Source organism: Pagrus pagrus (genome assembly GCF_965226575.1).
Source record: "Pagrus pagrus genome assembly, chromosome: 15".
NCBI classification, from domain to species: Eukaryota; Metazoa; Chordata; class Actinopteri; order Spariformes; family Sparidae; genus Pagrus; species Pagrus pagrus.
This window is the reverse complement of record NC_140199.1, coordinates 22,400,978-22,420,997: the sequence shown is the minus strand read 5'-3', so window position 1 is coordinate 22,420,997 and position 20,020 is coordinate 22,400,978. Positions and strand designations below refer to the sequence as shown.

The window sequence follows — 20,020 nt, the reverse complement described above, 5'->3', positions numbered from 1 at the left end:
GAGGGTCTTTGATACTATTTTTTTTTTTAAATATATACATCTGTGCGTGGAAGTAAGCACGTTAACTTCATTTATTCAGTCATATTATTTTTATTCTTCTTCTCATTTCAATGTATAACTTCCAAAACACAATTACACAAGACAAATAATACACTTTTACAACCACAATACCACCACTTCTATGAAGAAAGAAGAAAAATTTACATGTACAAGACCATAAAATACTGTTGTACAGTAACAGTCATCTACACATCAATGTTGGGCAACTCATGTCCCATTATTTTTTCTTTTTCAATTCTCTTAAGATTGAATGATATTTTAGCAGCCTGAATAATAAATAAAGAGTAAAATAAATGAAATGCTATTTAAGTCAGCCTCTACTTTAATAAAGCAGATTTGATTTAATTGTATTTAAAAGTGAGAAACTTAGGAAGGTAGCGTAATTACACGCTGCAGACACCAGGTGGCGGTAACGCGAGCTCTTGCTGGTGCTATCTCCTGGGAAAAACACCAACGAAGAAGACGACGCAAGAGGAAAGAGCAGCTAGCGATCTTGGAGCAACTTCTTTAACAACAGTCCTCCTCCTCCGTCGTCACTGTCATGGCTTTCCTCTGCAGAAGTGCAGCTTCTCTCCTGAAGCCCTCCAGAGCAGCTCCGGCCGTCCTGTCTGCTGCTCGTCTCTACAGCTCAGGTGTGTGTTTAAAAGCTGTCCGGGTCAGTTTAATGGAGATATATGAACAACTGGCCTGCCACAATGTCAAGAGACATGCGTCACTCAATGTGCGACGCAGGTGAAGCAGGCACACTGTAGCTAACTTATTCTGCCCTGACATTTATCTGTGTTCAGTGTTATTTACACCACTAAACGTTTGAGTGCTGAACTTTAATGGAGGATAAATAAATGTTAACATGAGGTCCAGTCCTGTGTAAAGGGAAATTCCACCATAAAAAGGAATTTACAGGTGTTATTGTCTATAACTTTAAACAGCTCAGCTGTTATTTGGGAAAGTAAACGTGTCTGATAGTATACTATTAATTTATGGACTGCAGACAAAAGAGATTTCTGCACTTATTTTCAGCTCAGTCCCAAGATATTACAAGACATACAACATAATGGAAAAGAAGACTGTGCTAAAAAAAAATCAAAACATCTGAGGACAGCAAAAAGATGGACAATTTGGTGGCTGAAGGAAAATGTCATTAAAAATATCAGGATAAATAAAAGATTGTTTAATGTTGTGAGACTGCAGTGATGCTTTCAGCCCAGATACAAATCCCAGAGCACCTCCACAGATGTGACAGAGTAGCTGTGACATCTCTCAAGACATTGTGACAGCAGTCAGTAGGGTTTTACGGCATCATGAGCTCAAATGCAGTGATCTACAATACACAGTATTCGTGTGCACGGATGATCAAAAATTCAAACGGTTGTTTAATTTTGATGTTTAAATGTGATAACTTTATCTAATTCACCGTTACAATGGTTATGATTGACCATGTCATCATTGTTCACTCTGATTCCTCCAATGTTATTATTGCTAACTACTTTAAAAATCAATTACTTGGTTTGATTAAAAAAGATTTAATCAATCGTTTTCAGGAAACTAGTTCAAAATTCTTTGATTCCAGCTTCTTAAATGTGAACATTTTCTGGTGTTTTTACTCCTGCAGGATATGTAACTCTTAGGGTTGTGGACAAAACAACAAATTTGAGGACGTCATGTTGGTCTTGGGGAAACACTCAGACATTTTTCACCACCTTGTGACATTTTGTAGACCAGAAAACTGATTGATTAATAAAGAAAATAATCAACAAATTAATCAAGGATGTATATAATTGTTAATTGCAGCCATAGTACAGTACAAGTATTACCTGTGATGTTGTTATAGACACAAATGTCTGAAGGAGGTCAAGTTATTGAGATTTTATTGTTTGAAAATACAGACAATTTGTTCTGTATCTGACTTATATTTATTTACGGTGGCTTGTAAGCCCATGCTGGTCACAATAATAAAAACTTAATTCCTTCATTTATTCATTAATGTAAAACTCACCTCAATATAAAAAGCTATTGGTAATAGATTTGGTTACTCAATGTCAATTAAGCTCCAAAAAGTGTCACTCCAAACAAACCATCAAGTTCAGTCTTGATGGTCTGATTTCCAGTTTAGAGAGACGGATGATTAAACTGTCCAAAATTAGTGAAATAGCCTGGAGAGAAAATTCTGTTTTCAGGTGGATTTTCTCTTAAAGGCCCAAGTTACAAAAAAGCCGTATGAAAGCACCAATCACGAGTCTTGTTTCTTGTGCCACCTTGACACAAGGCCATTACAGGTGTCAAAGCCTTGTGTCAAGGTAGATCCTTCATCTTTTCTTTAATGATTAACCAGGACTTTACCTTTCTTTGTGATATCACGGCTAAACTCGGGCTACTTTAGTGACACTTCACCTGGTTTCAGACTTTGCTGCTCCCGGTTAATGAGTCCACAGAGCAGTGAGAAACTGTGTACAGGGTATATGCCCTGAAAAAAGCCTATTGATAAGTACAAGCCATATCCTCCTTGCTGGTTTACCATCATATTTACATACGTTGGCCAGCACAACAGTGAAACAGGTATTACATTGCATTTTGTGATATTAAAAAGGTCCGAAAAGTCTCAAATCATTGAACCCTGCAGAAACCCTTGAGTGCACAAAAATCTAATCTGACTATCTGTGTTGGTTCTCTCTGCCTGCAGGTGGTCAGTATGAGTATATTTTGGTGGAAAAGCGAGGTGAGAAGAGTAATGTGGGTTTCATCCAGCTGAACCGACCCAAGGCTCTTAACGCTCTGTGTGATGGGCTGATGAAGGAGGTGGGACAGGCCCTGGATGCCTTCGAAGTCGACAGCGACGTCGGAGCTATCGTCATCACCGGCAGTGACAGAGCCTTTGCTGGTGAGGGAACCGAGAGTGTTTTCTTAGCTTGTTTTTTTGTTGTTGTTGTATTTTTCCTCCTGTGAGGAGCAAAGAAATTACAATAAGCTGTTCACAATACCGCTCAGTGTTGAGCTCGACTTTTGTGTTTTTCAGCGGGAGCCGACATTAAAGAGATGCAGAATCGAACCTTCCAGGAGTGTTATGGTGGGAACTTCCTGGCTCACTGGAACAGAGTGTCCACCGTGAAGAAGCCTGTGATTGCAGCCGTCAATGGATTTGCTGTGAGTGTCTCTTTTTAATTTGATTTATACGCATTATGTATTTATAGTGGAGTCCAAAAGTCTGAGACCACATCAAAAATCTCTACTATCATCATGTAAACCTGGAAATAAGAAGAAAGTTTCAGAAAGTTAATGGAAGTGTCAGAAATCAGATTGTTATTCTTGGCAAAGATGGCCTTTCCCAGCATCAAACCTGGGCTAGACTAAAGTTTTCTACGGGGGCAGTGCACGTAAACAAAATATTTAGATCAGTTGTATCCAAAGCACAGGGCAGACATTAAAAAAATAGCTTCATACCAAAAAGAAAGGTGTGACCACATACTTTTGGCCATAGAGTGTAGCTTTTATCCCTTTTATAATTATAATAAAATATATGTTCTTCTCTTTCAGCTGGGCGGAGGCTGTGAGCTGGCCATGATGTGCGACATCATCTATGCCGGAGAGAAGGCACAGTTCGGCCAACCAGAGATCCTGTTGGGGACCATTCCTGGTAAACACTAATTTCTATCCACGTTCCTTCCTGTTCAGACTTCACTTCCTTTTTCTAAGGTCACCAGATTCTTGTTTTTGGAGCAGCTGTTCATAACATCTGTCTACCTGCAGGGGCGGGAGGCACCCAGAGGCTGACCCGCGCAGTTGGCAAATCCCTGGCAATGGAGCTGGTACTCACAGGAGACAAAATTAATGCTCAAGAAGCCAAGCAATCAGGTAACAGCAGGGCTGGAGAGGACATTTACTTGAGTACTGTACTTCAGTACAATTTTGAAGTGTTTGTGCTTGACTTGATCATTTCTATTTTATGCTTCTTTTAACCTGAACTGAACATTTTCTTTTTACTTTTTACACCACTTCATTTATGTGAAAAGTGTAATCACTAGTTACTTTGTAGATTAAGATGTTGCGTAAAACGATATATAATAAGCTTACAAAACACTTGTTTGCCCTGTGACCTCTTGGCAAACAAGTGTTTTCATGGGAGATCAGATTTCAGATGTCTGAGGTGTAAGCCGTTCCAACAAAGAGATTTCCGCCCTGTAGACTTATCAGATTGTCTCATTTCAAGAATTTAGTCGAGGTTCAAGGAGTTTTCCAAAAGCAAAAGATAAGATAGAAGTCCATAAAATGAATATAAATTTGTAAAGCAAAGTCCAACCCCAGTGTTAGGAGCCACTGTACAAAAACACAAAACTATGTATGAAGTACTTAAATCTTGCTCCGACTCGACAAGCTACAACAGCAAAACGCTCCTACACACAGGAACAACAATAAAAATCTAATAGCTAAATAAATAATATGTCAGTAACAGGTGACATTTTACTCTAGTAAAGGTACTTTTACTTATGATACTTCTTGTAAATGTAGCTGACAACATAACCATATTTTTAGGGTTGAATGAAGAACTTTTACTTTTACCTGAGTATTTCACATTGTTGTATTGGTGCTTTATTTAAGTAAAGGTTCTGAATTCTTCTTCCACCTCTGGGTAACAGTGATCCTTATCTTTTTACAGTACAGACATTTGACTAAAGATGGCATATGCACTTCTTACATTAGACTGTACCAGTATACCTATACCTATAATAAACTGTCCTCTTTGTTGACTGTATACAACATATGCAGAGCTTTCAGGTCTGAAAAGTGAAGTCAGTGTGAAAGTGCCTCAAACTTTAAGCATTAATTTTAAAGGCCAGCAGGGGGCGACTACACGGTTTTCAAAAAGAAGTTTGATCGTATGTAAGTTTACTAGAAAATGACCCCACTTGTCACTTGATTTATCACTTCAGTAAACAGTTTCCTGTTTATGGAGTTATGGTTTCAATCACTAGTTTCAAGTCTTCTCCAACACAGCATGACATCCATTTAGTAAATTATGCTCCCAATTACAGTAAAATAGATGATAAATGCGGGCATGCTTTACGTCTCTCCAGCTCTACTCTCTCGAACAAATATGGTCACTTCTGACTCCAAAAACTCGAGGCTTCAAAACAACCACAAACCAAAAACAGTCGTCACTGTGCATTTTCACTTGGTTCTCATATATTTATTATGTTGGACTCTAACACTTTGTGTTTCCCAGGTTTGGTGAGTAAAATTTGTCCTGTGGACCAGTTGGTGACTGAAGCTGTTAAATGTGGGGAGAAAATTGCTTCCAACTCCAAATTGGTCTCTGCTATGGCTAAAGAGGCTGTTAATGCAGGTGTGTAAACTAATTCTATTATGTTGAATGTTAAAACTTAGTAAATGTAATAATTTTCATGTTGTCTGACTTGTTCCTTCATGTGATTGCAGCTTATGAACTGACTTTGGCTGAGGGTAACCGTTTGGAAAAGCGCTTATTCCACGCTACCTTTGCCACGGTGAGTAGAGTGTGAGAGCGAGGGAGGGGGGTCGACTCTGGTGTTGACAGTCCAATCATGATATGTGTGTGTCTGTTTTTCCCTGCAGGATGACCGTAAAGAAGGCATGACAGCATTTGTGGAGAAGAGAAAGGCCAGTTTCCAGGACAAGTAGAAAACAGCAGAACAAGAGCACGGCCAAGATCACAACGTTTCCTGATATCAGCTGGTCAATTCCTCATCTGCAATAAGTTGAATGATGCAAAAATCCTGATTGTAGTGGAACGTACAAGTGTTTAAATTAGGATTTGGCCCTGAGTGAGTGCACAGGAGTGTCTTATCACAGGGAAGCCCAGCCTGATGAGACTCAAATCAAATGACGTGTGGGTGCAGGAGTGCAGGGGGTTTGTATGTGAACAACATTTGATAACTGTAATAGTCAGTGTGTAATAGCAGGAATCAGTCTTGATGATTTGTACTGACTTTGCCTTTTCATTTTCACCGTCAAAATGTTTTTTCTGCATTTTGCAGGTGAATTGTTTCCGTGTACATTTTACACATAAAGCTCCAGAGTGGTTTTCAGTGCTGCAACTGAGAAATGGGAGTGTACTGTAGGTCTGCTGTATTTAATAACACACATTGAGGTTTTACTTACTACTTAAAGGGGGAAAGCTTTCTGGGTCTCATGGGATCCAGCAATAGTCATGATGAAATGATAACCACATTTTATTTTAAGTCACTTATTAAAACAAGAAAAGTAAACATTTTATTTATTCCTCCTTTTGTAAAAATGTAGCCCATTTCATAATGAGAACCCTCTGTCCTGCAGTATTTCATCTCTAATTGTTTTGCAGCAGTGGTGGCAGCAGATAATTTTTGGTATTTGTGCCAAATTTTTTTTCACTGCTGGTCTTAGTTTTGGTTCTGGTGCAGTAAGTAGTTTGCAGCACTTGTATTGCTCATTTTTGTTAAATGCTTTTTGTACACAATGTCAAAACTTAAAAGGGAACTGTGGGCAGCTGGCCACAGCACCTGAGAATTATGCTGCTGAAAACTAAGCAGTAGTTGTTGGAGTGAGCGTCCTAGCTACACCAGAACCTGCACATAAATCAAAATACCAGTGAAGAAAGGAGAAGGAAAAAGAGGAAGCTGGCAATGAAACAATTTTATAATGACCGATATTTCCAGTCAGCCAGGAGTCTAACGTTAAAGCTAAGATTAGTAGCCAAGAAGAAGGAGCCACCATCAAATGAGGTGTGAGGAAGAAAATGATGGTGATAATAGTTAAGAAGTGCAGCTAGTGAATTGACATAAGTTGAATGTTAAAAGAATTTTGGGGAGGGCCCATTCACTGTACCGTGTCAGGGGCCCGGCCATTTCTGTGGACAGGCCTGCATACACTCATGATATTAGTTGATGCAGTGTGACAACAAATAATTTAAATACCCTATTTGTAATTCAATTTGCAATAAATCTGAAACAGACGAGCTGGGTTCACTCCACCCAGCGTTTAAACTGTGTGCACTTCACACCACAAGATGGCGCTCCTGTGCTGTTACACACAGTCACGTCAATGGGCCTGTTGCACAGACAGCGGGTCGGATGCAGAGAAGCGCTTCATTTAAGTGTAATGTGACAGTTATAAAGTCATTAGACTTAAAGACATTAAAATACCGCACACAAGTTGTTTTTTTCAAGGAGAGTATATTTTCAGCAGGCTGTGGAAGTCAGTCTCACTTGTATTTTCTTTACTTGAAAATCATAAACCCAGATTTTTTCACAGCACAGAACAAATAAGCAAATAGCTTGATTTAAAGGTTTTAAAGCCGATAGCTTTTTGACAAAATGTCGGTGTGAAACTGGTTATTTATGTAAGATTTAACTCAACACTGCCGGTGTGATGATCCAGAAGAAAATAATCATGTAATCTCGGCAGCAGTTACGCTGCTGCATCAAAAAAAGAGGCGTGAAGTCTCATTGTGGACATTAAAAAAGAAGAGCCGTGCATATTGATCTATATTATGTTAAGTGTTGTGCATCACCTATTGGCTGATATTCATCGAGGGCGCATGAAACCATCGTTTTGACTTCAAAGGAAACACCAGAACAAATTTGGTTAGTGTGCGCTTTCTCTGCCGCTCCAATCATCTCCAGCCACCTTTTTTTCTCTCTGATCTTCACACGGCGGCGCCCCATATCTTCACAAGGCCATGGCCTAATTGATTTTTATTTTCATTCAATATTCCCCTGGAGCTTGCTTTCTTGTCGGCCCCTTGGAACAAAACTTTAAAAAAAAAAAGGAGGAGGGGGGAATAAAAAAAAACTCGTCTCCTCGCTCCGCGGGGAGGCACAAAAGTCTGCGGAGAGGGCCCGAAAAGAAGCTCCTCTTTGAGGCTATAGCGAAAGGTCAAAATAATAAATGTAGACTCAATTGAGGCTCTCCGCGCGGACAAAGGGGGCAAAACGTTACATTTTGGCAGCGCAGACCCTCATAGCGTGATAAACTCATTTAAAGAAGCCGAAATAAAGAGAGAGCAGCGTGAGTCCAGAGAGGGAGAAAGGGGCTTTCAGTCCGGCAGACAGGCCTGGCTCCTGCGAGGGCCCTTTCTCCTGCCCAGCAGCCTGCCTGTCCTCTCCAAAAACCACTCACATAGTCCCAAACTGCACTGCCTCTGTGCCGCTCGGTCATGTTGGCCACTTTATCTGTATTTTTTCTTTTTGCATCAAATTCCTTTTTAAAGAGATCAGATTTACATGCACGTGTTCTTAAAATTCTTAAAAACGTTGCATAAGTTGCAGAGCAAAGGGAAGCAGCAACATAAACATGGATGCTTTTTCATTATGGAATTTATGAAATTATATTTATAGATAATAATAGTGTCCTTCATATGTGAAAACACAGTATTTTTAGATGTATCCTGGGAGAATATAAGAGGAATAAACCAAACTACACTGCAGGTCTGGAATGCAGGAATAGTATGAACATACATGGCTAATATTTGCAGATGCAAAACATGCAATAAAGTACCAACATATTTCTCCTGTTCGTTATTAACAGCAGCTGTTTAAGGATTGTAAATTCAGTATATAGGCCCACAAGCCCGCGATGCTGAACTGTGACTCGACTTTTATAAAAGCCTTTTTATATGCAGATCTGCTTCTTGCGGTCGTGGAAAGGATTCCTCAGCATTTTTCTGCCATCCAGCTGAGAGTTTCTCTGGCTCAGATGAAACGGGCCGGGGTGGAGTGGTTTTCATCTGACAAATATTTTCATTATCTCACATTCTTGGCACCAGAGACCGTGTCGGAATAGCACATTCACCGGTGTCTGCTTTAAATTATGCCCACCCAAGGGTGTCAGAAACAACACAGGCCAAAGATTAACCGACTATGAAGTCTGCCGGACTAATGACACCACCCTATACCTTGACATAGGCTACTGTGAAGTGTTTTGCTTAGTGTGTTTGCAGAAGCGAAGTACAAAATAGCGAAATTAACCTAATTGAACACAAACTATACATTTTAGTCTCATTTCATATTATGTGCCTGTTTTTGTTATAGCTTGATCTCACAATGTAGGAATTTGGGCCACAATTCACGAAGAAAATTAAAAAATGTAATAAAAAACCTAATTCTATGTATTTATGATTGGACGTTATTTTAGAATATTGAATGTTTTTTTAAAGGGCCCCTCTAACCAATCAGATTGGCGTCTTCTATCACATGACGCGTTTCCCTGCGTCTACAAAGAGGATGAAGTTCAATAACAAGATAGTTTGTTGGCTACAAAAACGTCCTTCCGGCAGACCGAAACATGATACAGAAGTCTGAAGTTTGAGTTAATGACCAACAGGAGTCACCACTGTAACACACACGAGACTAGCTTCTCGCTAAACGGCGTTTGTTTTTCTCTAAAAGGGATTTGTTTTTTTATCGGTTAGCATGTCTGGCGGTTCTAAACGAAGACGGAAGTACGCTGGTGTGACTGCTCTCGCTTCGCTTCCGCACTCTCCAGTTCTGTGTTCTCTCTGGCTGCCAGTATGGTCGTACTGAAAGGGATCCCCTCTGTTTTATCACCTGAGCTGCTCTATGCTCTCGCTAAAATGGGCCATGGGGATGAAATAGGTATGATGTTTTAATTACATACACTAAGTCGCCTGTCTAATAGGCTGTGCTAGCCTGTAACGTTTGTAAGCGAACCCAAGTTAAAGTAAACACCAGTGTAAAGAGTGACAGAGCAGGTTTCACAGGTTCATTGACCTGTAGCTGTAAGGGCACATTCAGTCATTCACTCTTTTTCTTTGCTTTTTTAGTTCTCGCTGATGCAAATTTTCCAACATCTTCCATATGTGCTTGTGGGCCAAAAGAGATCAGAGCTGATGGTATGTAAATACATTAATCTGTCAATAAAAATGTTGGATGAGTTTGTTTAAAGTTAATTGTTTCAGCTCTCTGTAATCTTTATGCAGGTTTGGGAATCCCAAAGCTTTTGGAAGCCATTTTGAAGCTGTTGCCCCTGGATACCTATGTCCCCCATGCGGTACTGGACCCATAAATATGAAGCTTAAACCACTGAGTGATGTCTTGTCAGTGGCATTCATGAGCACATGTTTTTCTTTTAAAATGTATTTTGTTTAATCTGTAATATGTGTCCACAGGCTGCAGTCATGGATCTGGTAGACGGTGACAAACAGAGGGGTCTAGCCGTCCCTGTGTGGGTCACTTACAGGGATCTCCTAATTGAGACTGGGGCTCCGGTAAAACAGCCTGTCCACACAATGATTGAATAATTCAGTTAGTAACACTGTGTTCCTTTGAATTCTGACTCTTTGTGTGTTGATTTCTGTTTCCACATAGACTCCTATTGAGAAAGTGGAAAGGTTTGCTTTCTATGAACGAGCCAAGAAAGCTTTTGCTGTTGTGGCAACAGGGTGTGTATTCTCTCTGCCTTGATTTGAATATTACAGCTGAATGTTTCATTCTGTGTCAGCAATATGTTTATAAAAGCACATGCTACTTTTAAAAGACATACATCCACTACAAGATAAGCCTTTGTTAACATTTAATTTGTTTCTTGTCTTTTCCTTTTCTTTTTAGAAATGAGCAAACCTTAAAGTCATTAAATGGGCACCTTAATCTGTGTGATTCGCTAGAATGATAATCAGATTGAATTTCTCTCACTCTCTTATAATTTCTGAACAAATATGAGATGTGGGAGGTGATACAGAGGTCTGGAGCGGGCTGAATTTCAATGAATAATGAACAGTTTGTTAATGCTCTAAAATGGTCACAAAAGCCTCATTATTTCAAACGTGTAATTTAATTATTTCCCTCTGCAGGGAGACAGCTCTGTATGGTAATCTGATACTGAAGAAGGGGGTCATTCCTGCTGAGCTGCTGCAGTGATACACACGCACACACACTTGACAATGATCTAATGTTGATTTCAGTCACAACTGTAATTCTTTACAGGGAACATCAGGGGGTGGTAAATATTTTTTGCATAAAATGAAGTTTTGCTCAGGTTTCAAAGCGTACTTTATCCTTGTTTATGTGTCAATACTGTATAATTATCTGATTAATGTAATGTTTAGAAATGCATTTTGTATTTTTGTAACTAATATCTGCATTGCACAGATAATAAATGTTCAATATGCTGTTCAATAAATAAAACACATGAAGTCTATAGTGTTAAAGTATCTTTATCAGCTACTGTAAATACACACAGTATGACTCATTCAACACATTTATTTACCTGTCACAGCAACAGTGTGTCAACTATGTCTGATTTGAAAAGTTAAGGATCAACACAGGTGGCGTTATTAAATGATCACTGGTGGTAGAGATCATCCAGATCTTCCTCTGGTTCGCTGTGCTTCCTCTGAAACGGCACATCAACAGGAGCGGCGGCCTCAGCTTCACCTTGGTAAGGGACAGGCTGGAGGACATCTTTGTGGTACAGGTCGTCAAAGTCCTCCTCTGGTTGAAGGTGAACTCTGACACTTGCACCCCTGACCTCACGTTTCAGCACCTCCGTCTGCACAGGCAATAGCTGCTTGTCCTTATGATACAGCTCGTCTTCATCCTCCTCTGGTTCAGAGTACCCAACTTGGACCGCTGAACCATCTTCATGTACAGCCATCATTGGGGCAAGATATACCAACAGCTCCTCTCTCTCTTTGTGGTAGACATCATCCCAGTCCTGCTCAGGTTCTGGTGGGTCCACCTCACTGAAAACAGGGTGGTCGATGTCATCTTTATCCTCCTCAGGGGTTCGATTGTCCTTAATGTTGGCTTGTTCCTGTGAGGGCTCTGCCTGAACGTCCACAGCAGGAAGGGCGCCCTGGTTTTGGAGATCGATCATTGAAGGGTGGTACAGCTCATCCAAATCCTCTTCGGCCGTCTGGTACAGTCTGTCCTGTCCACCTCCCGTCATACTCTTCCAAATCCTCATGCGAGGGTCGATGTTAAAGTCAGTCTTATCCATGTCCTCTGGAGGCTCCACTTCCATTCCCCAGGACATCTTTCCTTTGTCGTCTATGGACCTGAAACAACAATCATGTAACCTCAGTCTGCATTTCCTCAATCCAAAGGAAGATTATTCACTAGCTTAGTAGTTAAAGGAAATAACAACTTACATAACGGCAATCTGGTATGCTTCATCCTCAAGTTTATTCTGAGGAAAGAGTACAAATGTTACATGACTGCTGACCAAATACAAGTTGCTGACAGTATAAACATGTACAGCCAGGAGCAATATATACATACATACATAATATATGCAATATATACATACCAAGGGTTTATATGGCTTTGCTGTGACGCCAAATATCAGAGCAGCACAGACGATTAGAGAAAACCTACAAGTAAAGAGAGTCTGGGTTAATGTCAAGATTTCATGGCAGACATTACACAACAAATCTTTATCCGGTCGAAGAGAAAAACATGTTTTAACAGTTAAACATTAAAACCAGGTTAACAATCGCTAAAATCTGGGCGACAAGACTGATGTTTTCTTACCTGAACATGGTGTTTGCCTTCAGCTCAACGTTTATGGATCTTAACTGCAAGAAATCTGTCACTTCGGTCCACCTGCAGTGGAAATAAAAGGCCAAAGTTCCACCAATAAAACAGTCATATGTTTTGACCTTTGTATCCTTTGAATACAGAAACGTCAGCTGTGAGTAATCCATCTGTGTATCTAGTCTGTGTTTAACAAAGTGGTTCCGAGTTTGAAAAATTTAAACTGCCTTTAGCAACATTTTGTCCATATTATAGAGTCTCTGCCCAAAGCTGACCACAGTTAATCTCTTCATCCTGTCATCAAGTCTACCAAGTGTGAGTGTGCTGTGTGCATGTAGAGTGGTCTTATTAGGATTAATGTCACTTGTTTTTGTTAACCTTTGTTGTTCTACTTGTGTCTGATTTTTTTAATGCGTTAAGTATTATAACAAGAGTTTTGTGATTAATCTTCCGTATCAGCACTCAGCGATCTCAAGGTTATACAACTCTATGACCTTAAAGCTGAGGTTGAGATATTTAATCTTTATAACGCAGTAATGGTTTCTCTAATCTCCTCCAGGGGGTTGTCCCTGTTACCTGGGTTCAATGTGACTACAGTGCAATATAAATAAAGTTTAATTACAGTATTACATGTATAATAAATAAACATTGCTGAGTCAGTCTGTTGAGATTGAAATGCAGCAATTAATTATACAGCTTGTCTCTCAGCACTTTGCTTTGACTGGGTGAAGTCACTCCAAGTGTGGTGACATTTTACTTAAAGTCCCTTCTTCTTAGTATTGTACAAACATTTAATAAATGGTTTATAACAGATATTTTTAATCAAGACATACTGTATTTATGTTATTCCATCTGTTTTTCTATAATGACCGTTCAGTATCTGTATCTATCTGCTTGACTTGTTGACAATTACATTAATAAATATTTATATCTGCTTACAACCAGATTATCATATGTTATAAATCATATATTAAATGTTTATTCACTGATTGTACGTGCTAAACACTTTGAGCAAAAATAAAGTGTAACCCAATTTTTTAAATTATGTTATTTAATGTTCTTCTTTGTATTATGGATGGATATTATTATGATGGATTCGCATTAATTCTGGTGCCGTGGGCTTACTGATGAATTGTATTAACATTGATCCCTGACCTTTCAATGAACAACATTTTGATTTGTCCAATAATAAAACTAATAACATAGCGATAACCTTTTTGACATCCTGTTTTCTCTTATTGCAGAAGTCCAGAGCTGACTACTGGTCCTGCTTTGTGCGAGTCATTTTTTGTGAACAACAAAACAGCATCGTACAACTTCTGCTTTATTATCTAAATGCAGTGATTTGGGATTTACAACTGGCCAATTAATTATTCATAAGAAGGGACTGTGTGCATAACATGTGTATTATTTAGAGTTGTTTTAAGAGTCAAGTCTTCTAAACGTATGATATTACCATGAAGCAACAATACTCACCATGCTGGGCGGAGTTTTCCCGGAACCTTCTTAGACACAGACTCCTTCTTCATACAGCTTTAATCATTTAAAACAACTAATTACCCCTCACATACACACCCACCGTGCCGGGGACAGATTGGAGGCAGATGATCGTTCTGTGATCTTAACGGCAGGCACAGCACTTACTGAAGCAACTGTTGAATGTGTCAGCTCTAATTTACATCCATGCAAAGATCCTTGTCAGACTGGAGAACTCGCTGTTTCTGAATTAAACATCCGCACATTTAAAGTATGGAATAAGTTGTTTAAATTAAAACTCACTTTATGAATAGATGTTTCTGATATGCGGCCAAGTAAGAAAACTTTTAACTCTGAGGCTAAACATCTGTAAGTTGCAATACGCCATAATCCAATTTAAAGTAATCTAACACACATACACCGTTAAAGAATGTGACTTCATTTCAGTTCAGTGTTTCAAAGTCTGGCAGTCCCTCCATCAAGCTGCCGTGAGAGACCTCGTTCACTGTCCATACAACAGTAGGAGGGTCATTAAGTTAACATATGGGCTAACAATGTCTCATGACAACAGGATTCAGCCCACATACACACACATACACACAGTGTACAGTAGAACAGGAGCAGACAGACACACGCTTCCTGCTCCATTCAAGGGATGGCTCCACTGCGTCTGCTGGTTATCTGCCCTCTCTATCAGATCCATATGTACAAGTCCGATGTTACCCCTCGACCAGCCCCACTCCCAGGTCACTGAGTCGTTTGCTGTCTCCTACCCAAAAAGGCTCTCCGTAAGCAAGCAAAGGCAGACACCTTTGATATAGTTAATCATTTTTATAGAAATATTGACAAGAAAACGACTAAAACAACGTTTAATTCTGCTTTCACTACTCTATTCATCGAAAACCCAGAGACTTTGAGACAAGGGAATGGGACATGCAGAAATGCTAACTTATTTTGGTGTTTTTACGACACTCAGTAAGTTTAGCCAATTATTATTTCTGGTGCCGACTAGTAAAGGTATAAACAAATGGGATATAGGCATGTTATATTTGTAAGCTGTAGGGATGCTGGTAGGCTGATTTTGTTACCTTTGTACAGGCTAGCTGTTTCCCCCTGTTTCTAGTCTTTATGCTAAGCTAAGTTAACTGGCTGCTGGCTATAGCTTCATATTTACTGTACAGAACTGACAGTGGTACCGATCTTCTCATCCAACTCTCAGCAAGAAAGCAAATAAGCATATTTGTCTTCATGAACATAGTCATAAAATCTGCCAGACTCATACTGGTGACAAACATTCACTGGCTGTTAAACTGACATTGAGGCCGGGAGATGTGAGCTATTATGGAAATGCTCTGCCGGTCTCCCAGAAACCACAACCCTGGCAGAAGACATCCCGCTGCTCGGAGCCTTGAAAGTGAGGTTTGATGGATAAAGTGTGCTGAAGCTTCTACCAATCCACCCCCCCAGTGTCCCGCACACATAAGTGAAACAGCTTTCATGTGTAGCCCAGAGGCCCAGCAGCTACCAGCACAGATTAACCACACGACTCTGCTCCCTGAACTTCTGATGGACCCACAGTTGGACAGGAAAACACGCTCCTGTGTGGTTTCAGCAGCCTCTGGCTGGCAGAGCGCTGCGGCTCGGCAAATGAGTCGCCCTCCATCAACTCATTCACTCCTCTACAGTGATGAAGTGTTAGAAAGTTTAAAAGCAGTGGTACCCAAAAGGTAGCTTTTCAGAACAGCACTGGCAGGTCTACATGACACAGGAGCACTTTAAATGAATACCAATGTGCAAACTTTCGGAAAAGCTCAAGAAAACATCAAAGTCAGAAGAACAACTTCCCAACACGGGAAAGGACTGTGTTGTCCGAATTATCGGAAAAACGTTTTTCTGACTGGGAAAATTCACGTGAATCAACAACTTGGAAAGTCGGAGAGCATTTTGGCTCACAAGTTGCCGAGTTGTCATCATATGACGCTGAAACATGGCTGAAGAAAACTTATACCAAAGACGTGTATTGTCTTGTCATTGATTTGTTTGCTTTGCGCTTCCTTGTCACTCAAATACTGGAAACAGCTGTCAACGTGTTTAAACACTTTTAAACACGTGTTGCTCCCACATTCCAACATGACCCGAAGTCGGAAGACCGACTTCCCAACTTTGAAAACAAGACCAGGAGTATGTGGATCAAATGCATTCAGAGGCATTTTGAAATATGCCTAATTTTTAATATAGTAAACTTCACAACAGAAATGTGTTTTTGCCCATAACCTTAAATACTAATAAGTTGCTTTTGTTTCAAGCAGAGCTGTTTCCCAGTATTTCTCATCGTTATGCTAAGCTAAGATAAACGGCTGCTGGTGTGAGATATGGGGGGTGCTATTGATCATCTGATCAACCACTCTGCAAGAAAATAAGTAGGTGTGTCACACAAAATGTCTTTTGTTATATTTATTGGTCACTTAGATCTCCATTTGTCTCCAGGCTCAAAGAAAAGCCATGATTATACAGTAAAAACATAACCTTCAATTCAATTTTATAGCAACACAAGCGTGTATTGCTTTGATATGATCATAGATAAAAAGCCATACAGACAGTCATTTATATGTGATTGTAGCTCACCGAGATGATTTATGGCGCACTTCAAGTTTGTATTTAACTGTCTTTATTGGTGGAGAAGTTTATGTAGCGTAATTATCAAGCCTAGAAGCAAAACAAGCACAAGAGATGGTGGAATATTTCCTAATGAGCCTGTAACACACCCTCAGCTTCTCTTGTCTCACATTGGCTGCAGGCGATGTGGAGGTAATATACTGTAAACTGTATATGTGGTGTGCCCTGACACCTCTAGAGGCCATCACAGATTCGGTTTGCCAAATATGTTTCCTGGCTCCTGCTATTGGTTAGGTGCGAGTGCTGGTGTGTTGTGTGAACGCGCACGCATCATGTGAACGACAGGCAGCCTTTTAGAAAATGTAAGGGCAACAATAAAGACCAGAACGAATGGGAGTTGTCAGCAAGTAACGATTGCTGCCAATAAAGTGTGAAACACACACACAGTCACACGATGTTGTTGCACAAAATGCACAGAGCGGGCCAAGAATAAATCGCCTGTCTGTAACTATTTAAATGCAGCATTAAGTCGTGATTTATGCCTGTAAATCTGGGATGGTAAACATGCTCCAAATGTTGCAGCTTGCAGTAATTTATGGGGGAAACCACCAAAATGAATATTGGACTAAATTCCCATTTTGAAATAAATGATCTTGGCTTAGTTTTGCGTAATGTTTCTGTAAGACAGTTGTTGTATGAGCATGAATGCATGTGTGCACGGTTTACAGTACCACTTACTTACACACATGCAGGACGTGTATTCAGATACAGTAGATTAATATGTCACTGCCACTGATGACAGCACTCTCTTCAAATTGTAACTCTAAGTGCTGGATCTGATGTCCTGGCTCTGCCCCAAAACCAATAACTGCTTATTACAGCTAAGACTGAGGAATTCAGCCGTCATGTTTCGACTTGACTCAAAGTGCCATCTTCATCAAGGCTTCTCTACTGGCAGAGAAACAAATAGAAAACAGAATATTTAACGGGCGACAATCAGCTGGAGACATCTGACTCCACGCTAAACCTCAACGCAAACTGTATCGCTGTTTGAAACGTGATAATGAACATATTGCACGCCTCGTATGAAAACAGAGAAGTCACCCCTCCGCACTAAAACAATCATCAGCACAAAAACCTCATCATCACCGTCATTACTATCAGTAAATCCCATAAAGGTCGTCCCGGAGCGCAGGGCTGTATTTGAGGCTAACCACCCCTCTGTCTTTACTCGCAGTCTTCCGTCATATCCCCCACACTCAACAACATTTAGGAAAGCTGGGGTTTTCTAAATAACTAAAATTAACTCAATGATCTACAATTAACTTAATTGATGCCTCACCAACACCCATTAAACACACATTAGACATCTCACGGTGGAGTTTAACCGCACGAATTACAGGGCTGGGGGAAGGACCTCCATGGAAGAGCGGAGGCGAACATGAAATGTTGTGACGACGGTCTGGTGAACGGGGGAGCCGTCAGACTTATGAAGCGGCCGCAGAGAGAATTAGTGAGCCATCTGCTCAACAGTTGCGTACAGACACTGCCTTTAACATGTTTCAGTTTAATAAAATGTCTCCTCAATGAACAGGCGGGATTTTAGGAGGGCAAAATGAGTGGGGGTGATGAGCCAGTCAGTCTGGGGCCCAGAGCCACCTGGCTCCACAGGTAATGCCTGAGACAGTATTTCCAGCAACAATAGCTCTGATGACAGCTGAGGCGGGTGAGGGGAGGTGGACCGGGAGCTGCGACAGACAGAAAGAGGAACTTTCCCCTCTGTCTGTTATGTAACTGACGACAGAAAACTGGGAAGCTCTTTGTCTGTCGGAGAGGAGACTCACAGGAATATGGCTGACCTTTTTGTCCAGAAGAGCTGATCCCTGTATCTGTGTGAAAGATGGCCATTAGCGCCGCTAGCTGCTTTGAGCTGACATAGAGCCATTACACTGCTGTGATAGTGTGTATCAGTCATGGAAATATTATATTATAGACAGAATAATGAGAGGGAAAGTTCAGGTGGTCCCTCTCTCTCTGTCTCTCTCACACACTCACACACACACACACACACACACACACACACACACACACACACAAACATACCCTACACCCTTATCCTCCCTCAATCACACCCCTCATAAACTCAGTAAACATGTGGGAGCTGTTAAAGTAAGTTTAATGGCTATTTACTGTGTTTTGGACGCTTCTCATTAAACACATTTTCCACCCGAGGAGAACTAATGTTTTGGAAAACTCTGTTAAATTAAGCACACATCGTGCCAACACTTGGCACATGTGGCTCATTAATTAAAAGCGCTGCCCTCTACATGATAAACTGGGGAACTGCAGAGGCAGGACTTCTTACATTCACTCACAGTACTCTCAGATACTTCTTTATCTGTTGTTAATGCCTCTTAATAAAACTTTGAACTTGCAATAACTGATTTTTTGGCAATCAGTCGCCTATGTTCACATCATCAGATGTATCTGCAGTTATATGCAGTCTGTTTACAGCCAAAATGTCACCTCACATTCATTCTCAGGTCTCAGGTTGTTAATTGGACTGGAAACAATAGCCATGGAAGAGGAGGTCTTGGCCCAGATCCATTATCCATTATCCAGATAGCCACTGGCTACACCACAAGCCCCAAAACGTTGGGCATTGCCCCCAGAGACTATAATGCTGATGGGTTCTGAGATTGCTGTCCACCTGATGAATCCAAGTGCAATATTCACACTCCTTTAAGCTCTGATTTTGGTCTCCACCAGCTCCTGAGGTTAATCTGGCTAGCGGGTAAATGCGCCGCTGTGTAAGCTCTTCGCTAACTGTTTGATTACAGCCACTTTTACTGTTAAGTATAACTTGTAGAATATGGCAGTTTTGGCTCTCATGCTCACTATCCTTGGCTGTAGCTAGCTACCATTAGCTAATTAGCTAATTAGCTCATGGCCCAGTTAGCCGTGGAGCCAGTGATCCTAGAGTTTGTGAAGGCCAGGACCTTGGATCACATAGAGAGTCACCACAGGCAACGGGGCCCTACTCAACTGGATTTGGCACCACCGGACCCGAACTGAGTCTAAAGCCTCCAAGACTGCCGGGAGGTCAGTTTGATAACAGTGGATACAGTACAGAGTTGATACATCAGCTCCCAGATACCATGCTATCTTCAGTAGAAAACACCATAACTCAATACAGACTGTAGAAATCTTTGACATGGTGTCCACACTTGTTTCTTCACAATCTGCTGATGATGTTAATTCATCTTTTTTAATGTTAAAGACCAAAATGATGGCCAGATCTTACAAACTGCTCCTTTAAGATCTAAAAAAGAACAATGCAACATGTTTTTGTTCAGCTTTTCTGACAT

At 40.5% G+C, this 20,020-nt stretch overlaps 3 protein-coding genes across 6 annotated transcripts in view; 2 read left to right on the top strand and 1 right to left on the bottom strand.

Moving 5' to 3' along the window:
• Positions 1–521: 521 nt before the first annotated feature.
• On the top strand, positions 522–6,304 carry echs1 (enoyl CoA hydratase, short chain, 1, mitochondrial). Its single transcript, XM_084376463.1, has 8 exons — positions 522–692; positions 2,741–2,938; positions 3,074–3,201; positions 3,592–3,691; positions 3,805–3,909; positions 5,279–5,398; positions 5,491–5,558; positions 5,647–6,304. The coding sequence occupies exons 1-8, from the start codon at positions 602–604 to the stop codon at positions 5,710–5,712; spliced, it is 876 nt and encodes a 291-aa protein (XP_084232589.1). The 5' UTR covers positions 522–601; the 3' UTR covers positions 5,713–6,304.
• A 3,032-nt stretch (positions 6,305–9,336) lies between these two features.
• fuom (fucose mutarotase) lies at positions 9,337–11,223 on the top strand. Its single transcript, XM_084375189.1, has 6 exons — positions 9,337–9,662; positions 9,851–9,919; positions 10,007–10,077; positions 10,196–10,294; positions 10,395–10,468; positions 10,877–11,223. Exons 1-6 carry the CDS (start codon positions 9,578–9,580, stop codon positions 10,941–10,943), a joined length of 465 nt encoding a protein of 154 aa, XP_084231315.1. The 5' UTR covers positions 9,337–9,577; the 3' UTR covers positions 10,944–11,223.
• Positions 11,224–11,277: 54 nt separating this feature from the next.
• The window catches only part of LOC311271098 (uncharacterized protein), a 36,897-nt gene continuing 28,154 nt past the window's right edge, over positions 11,278–20,020 (bottom strand). For 2 of the 4 annotated variants that reach the window (XM_084376559.1, XM_084376560.1), the window contains exons 2-5: positions 12,558–12,629; positions 12,334–12,397; positions 12,176–12,213; positions 11,278–12,082 (exon numbers count right to left, since the gene is read on the bottom strand). In XM_084376559.1, coding sequence (XP_084232685.1) covers positions 11,368–12,082; positions 12,176–12,213; positions 12,334–12,397; positions 12,558–12,629 — 889 coding nt within the window. In that variant the 3' untranslated portion in view covers positions 11,278–11,367. Of the gene's footprint in view, positions 12,083–12,175; positions 12,214–12,333; positions 12,398–12,557; positions 13,229–14,036; positions 14,094–20,020 lie in introns of those variants that run through there. The other 2 variants (XM_084376558.1, XM_084376557.1) reach the window with 2 other exon arrangements.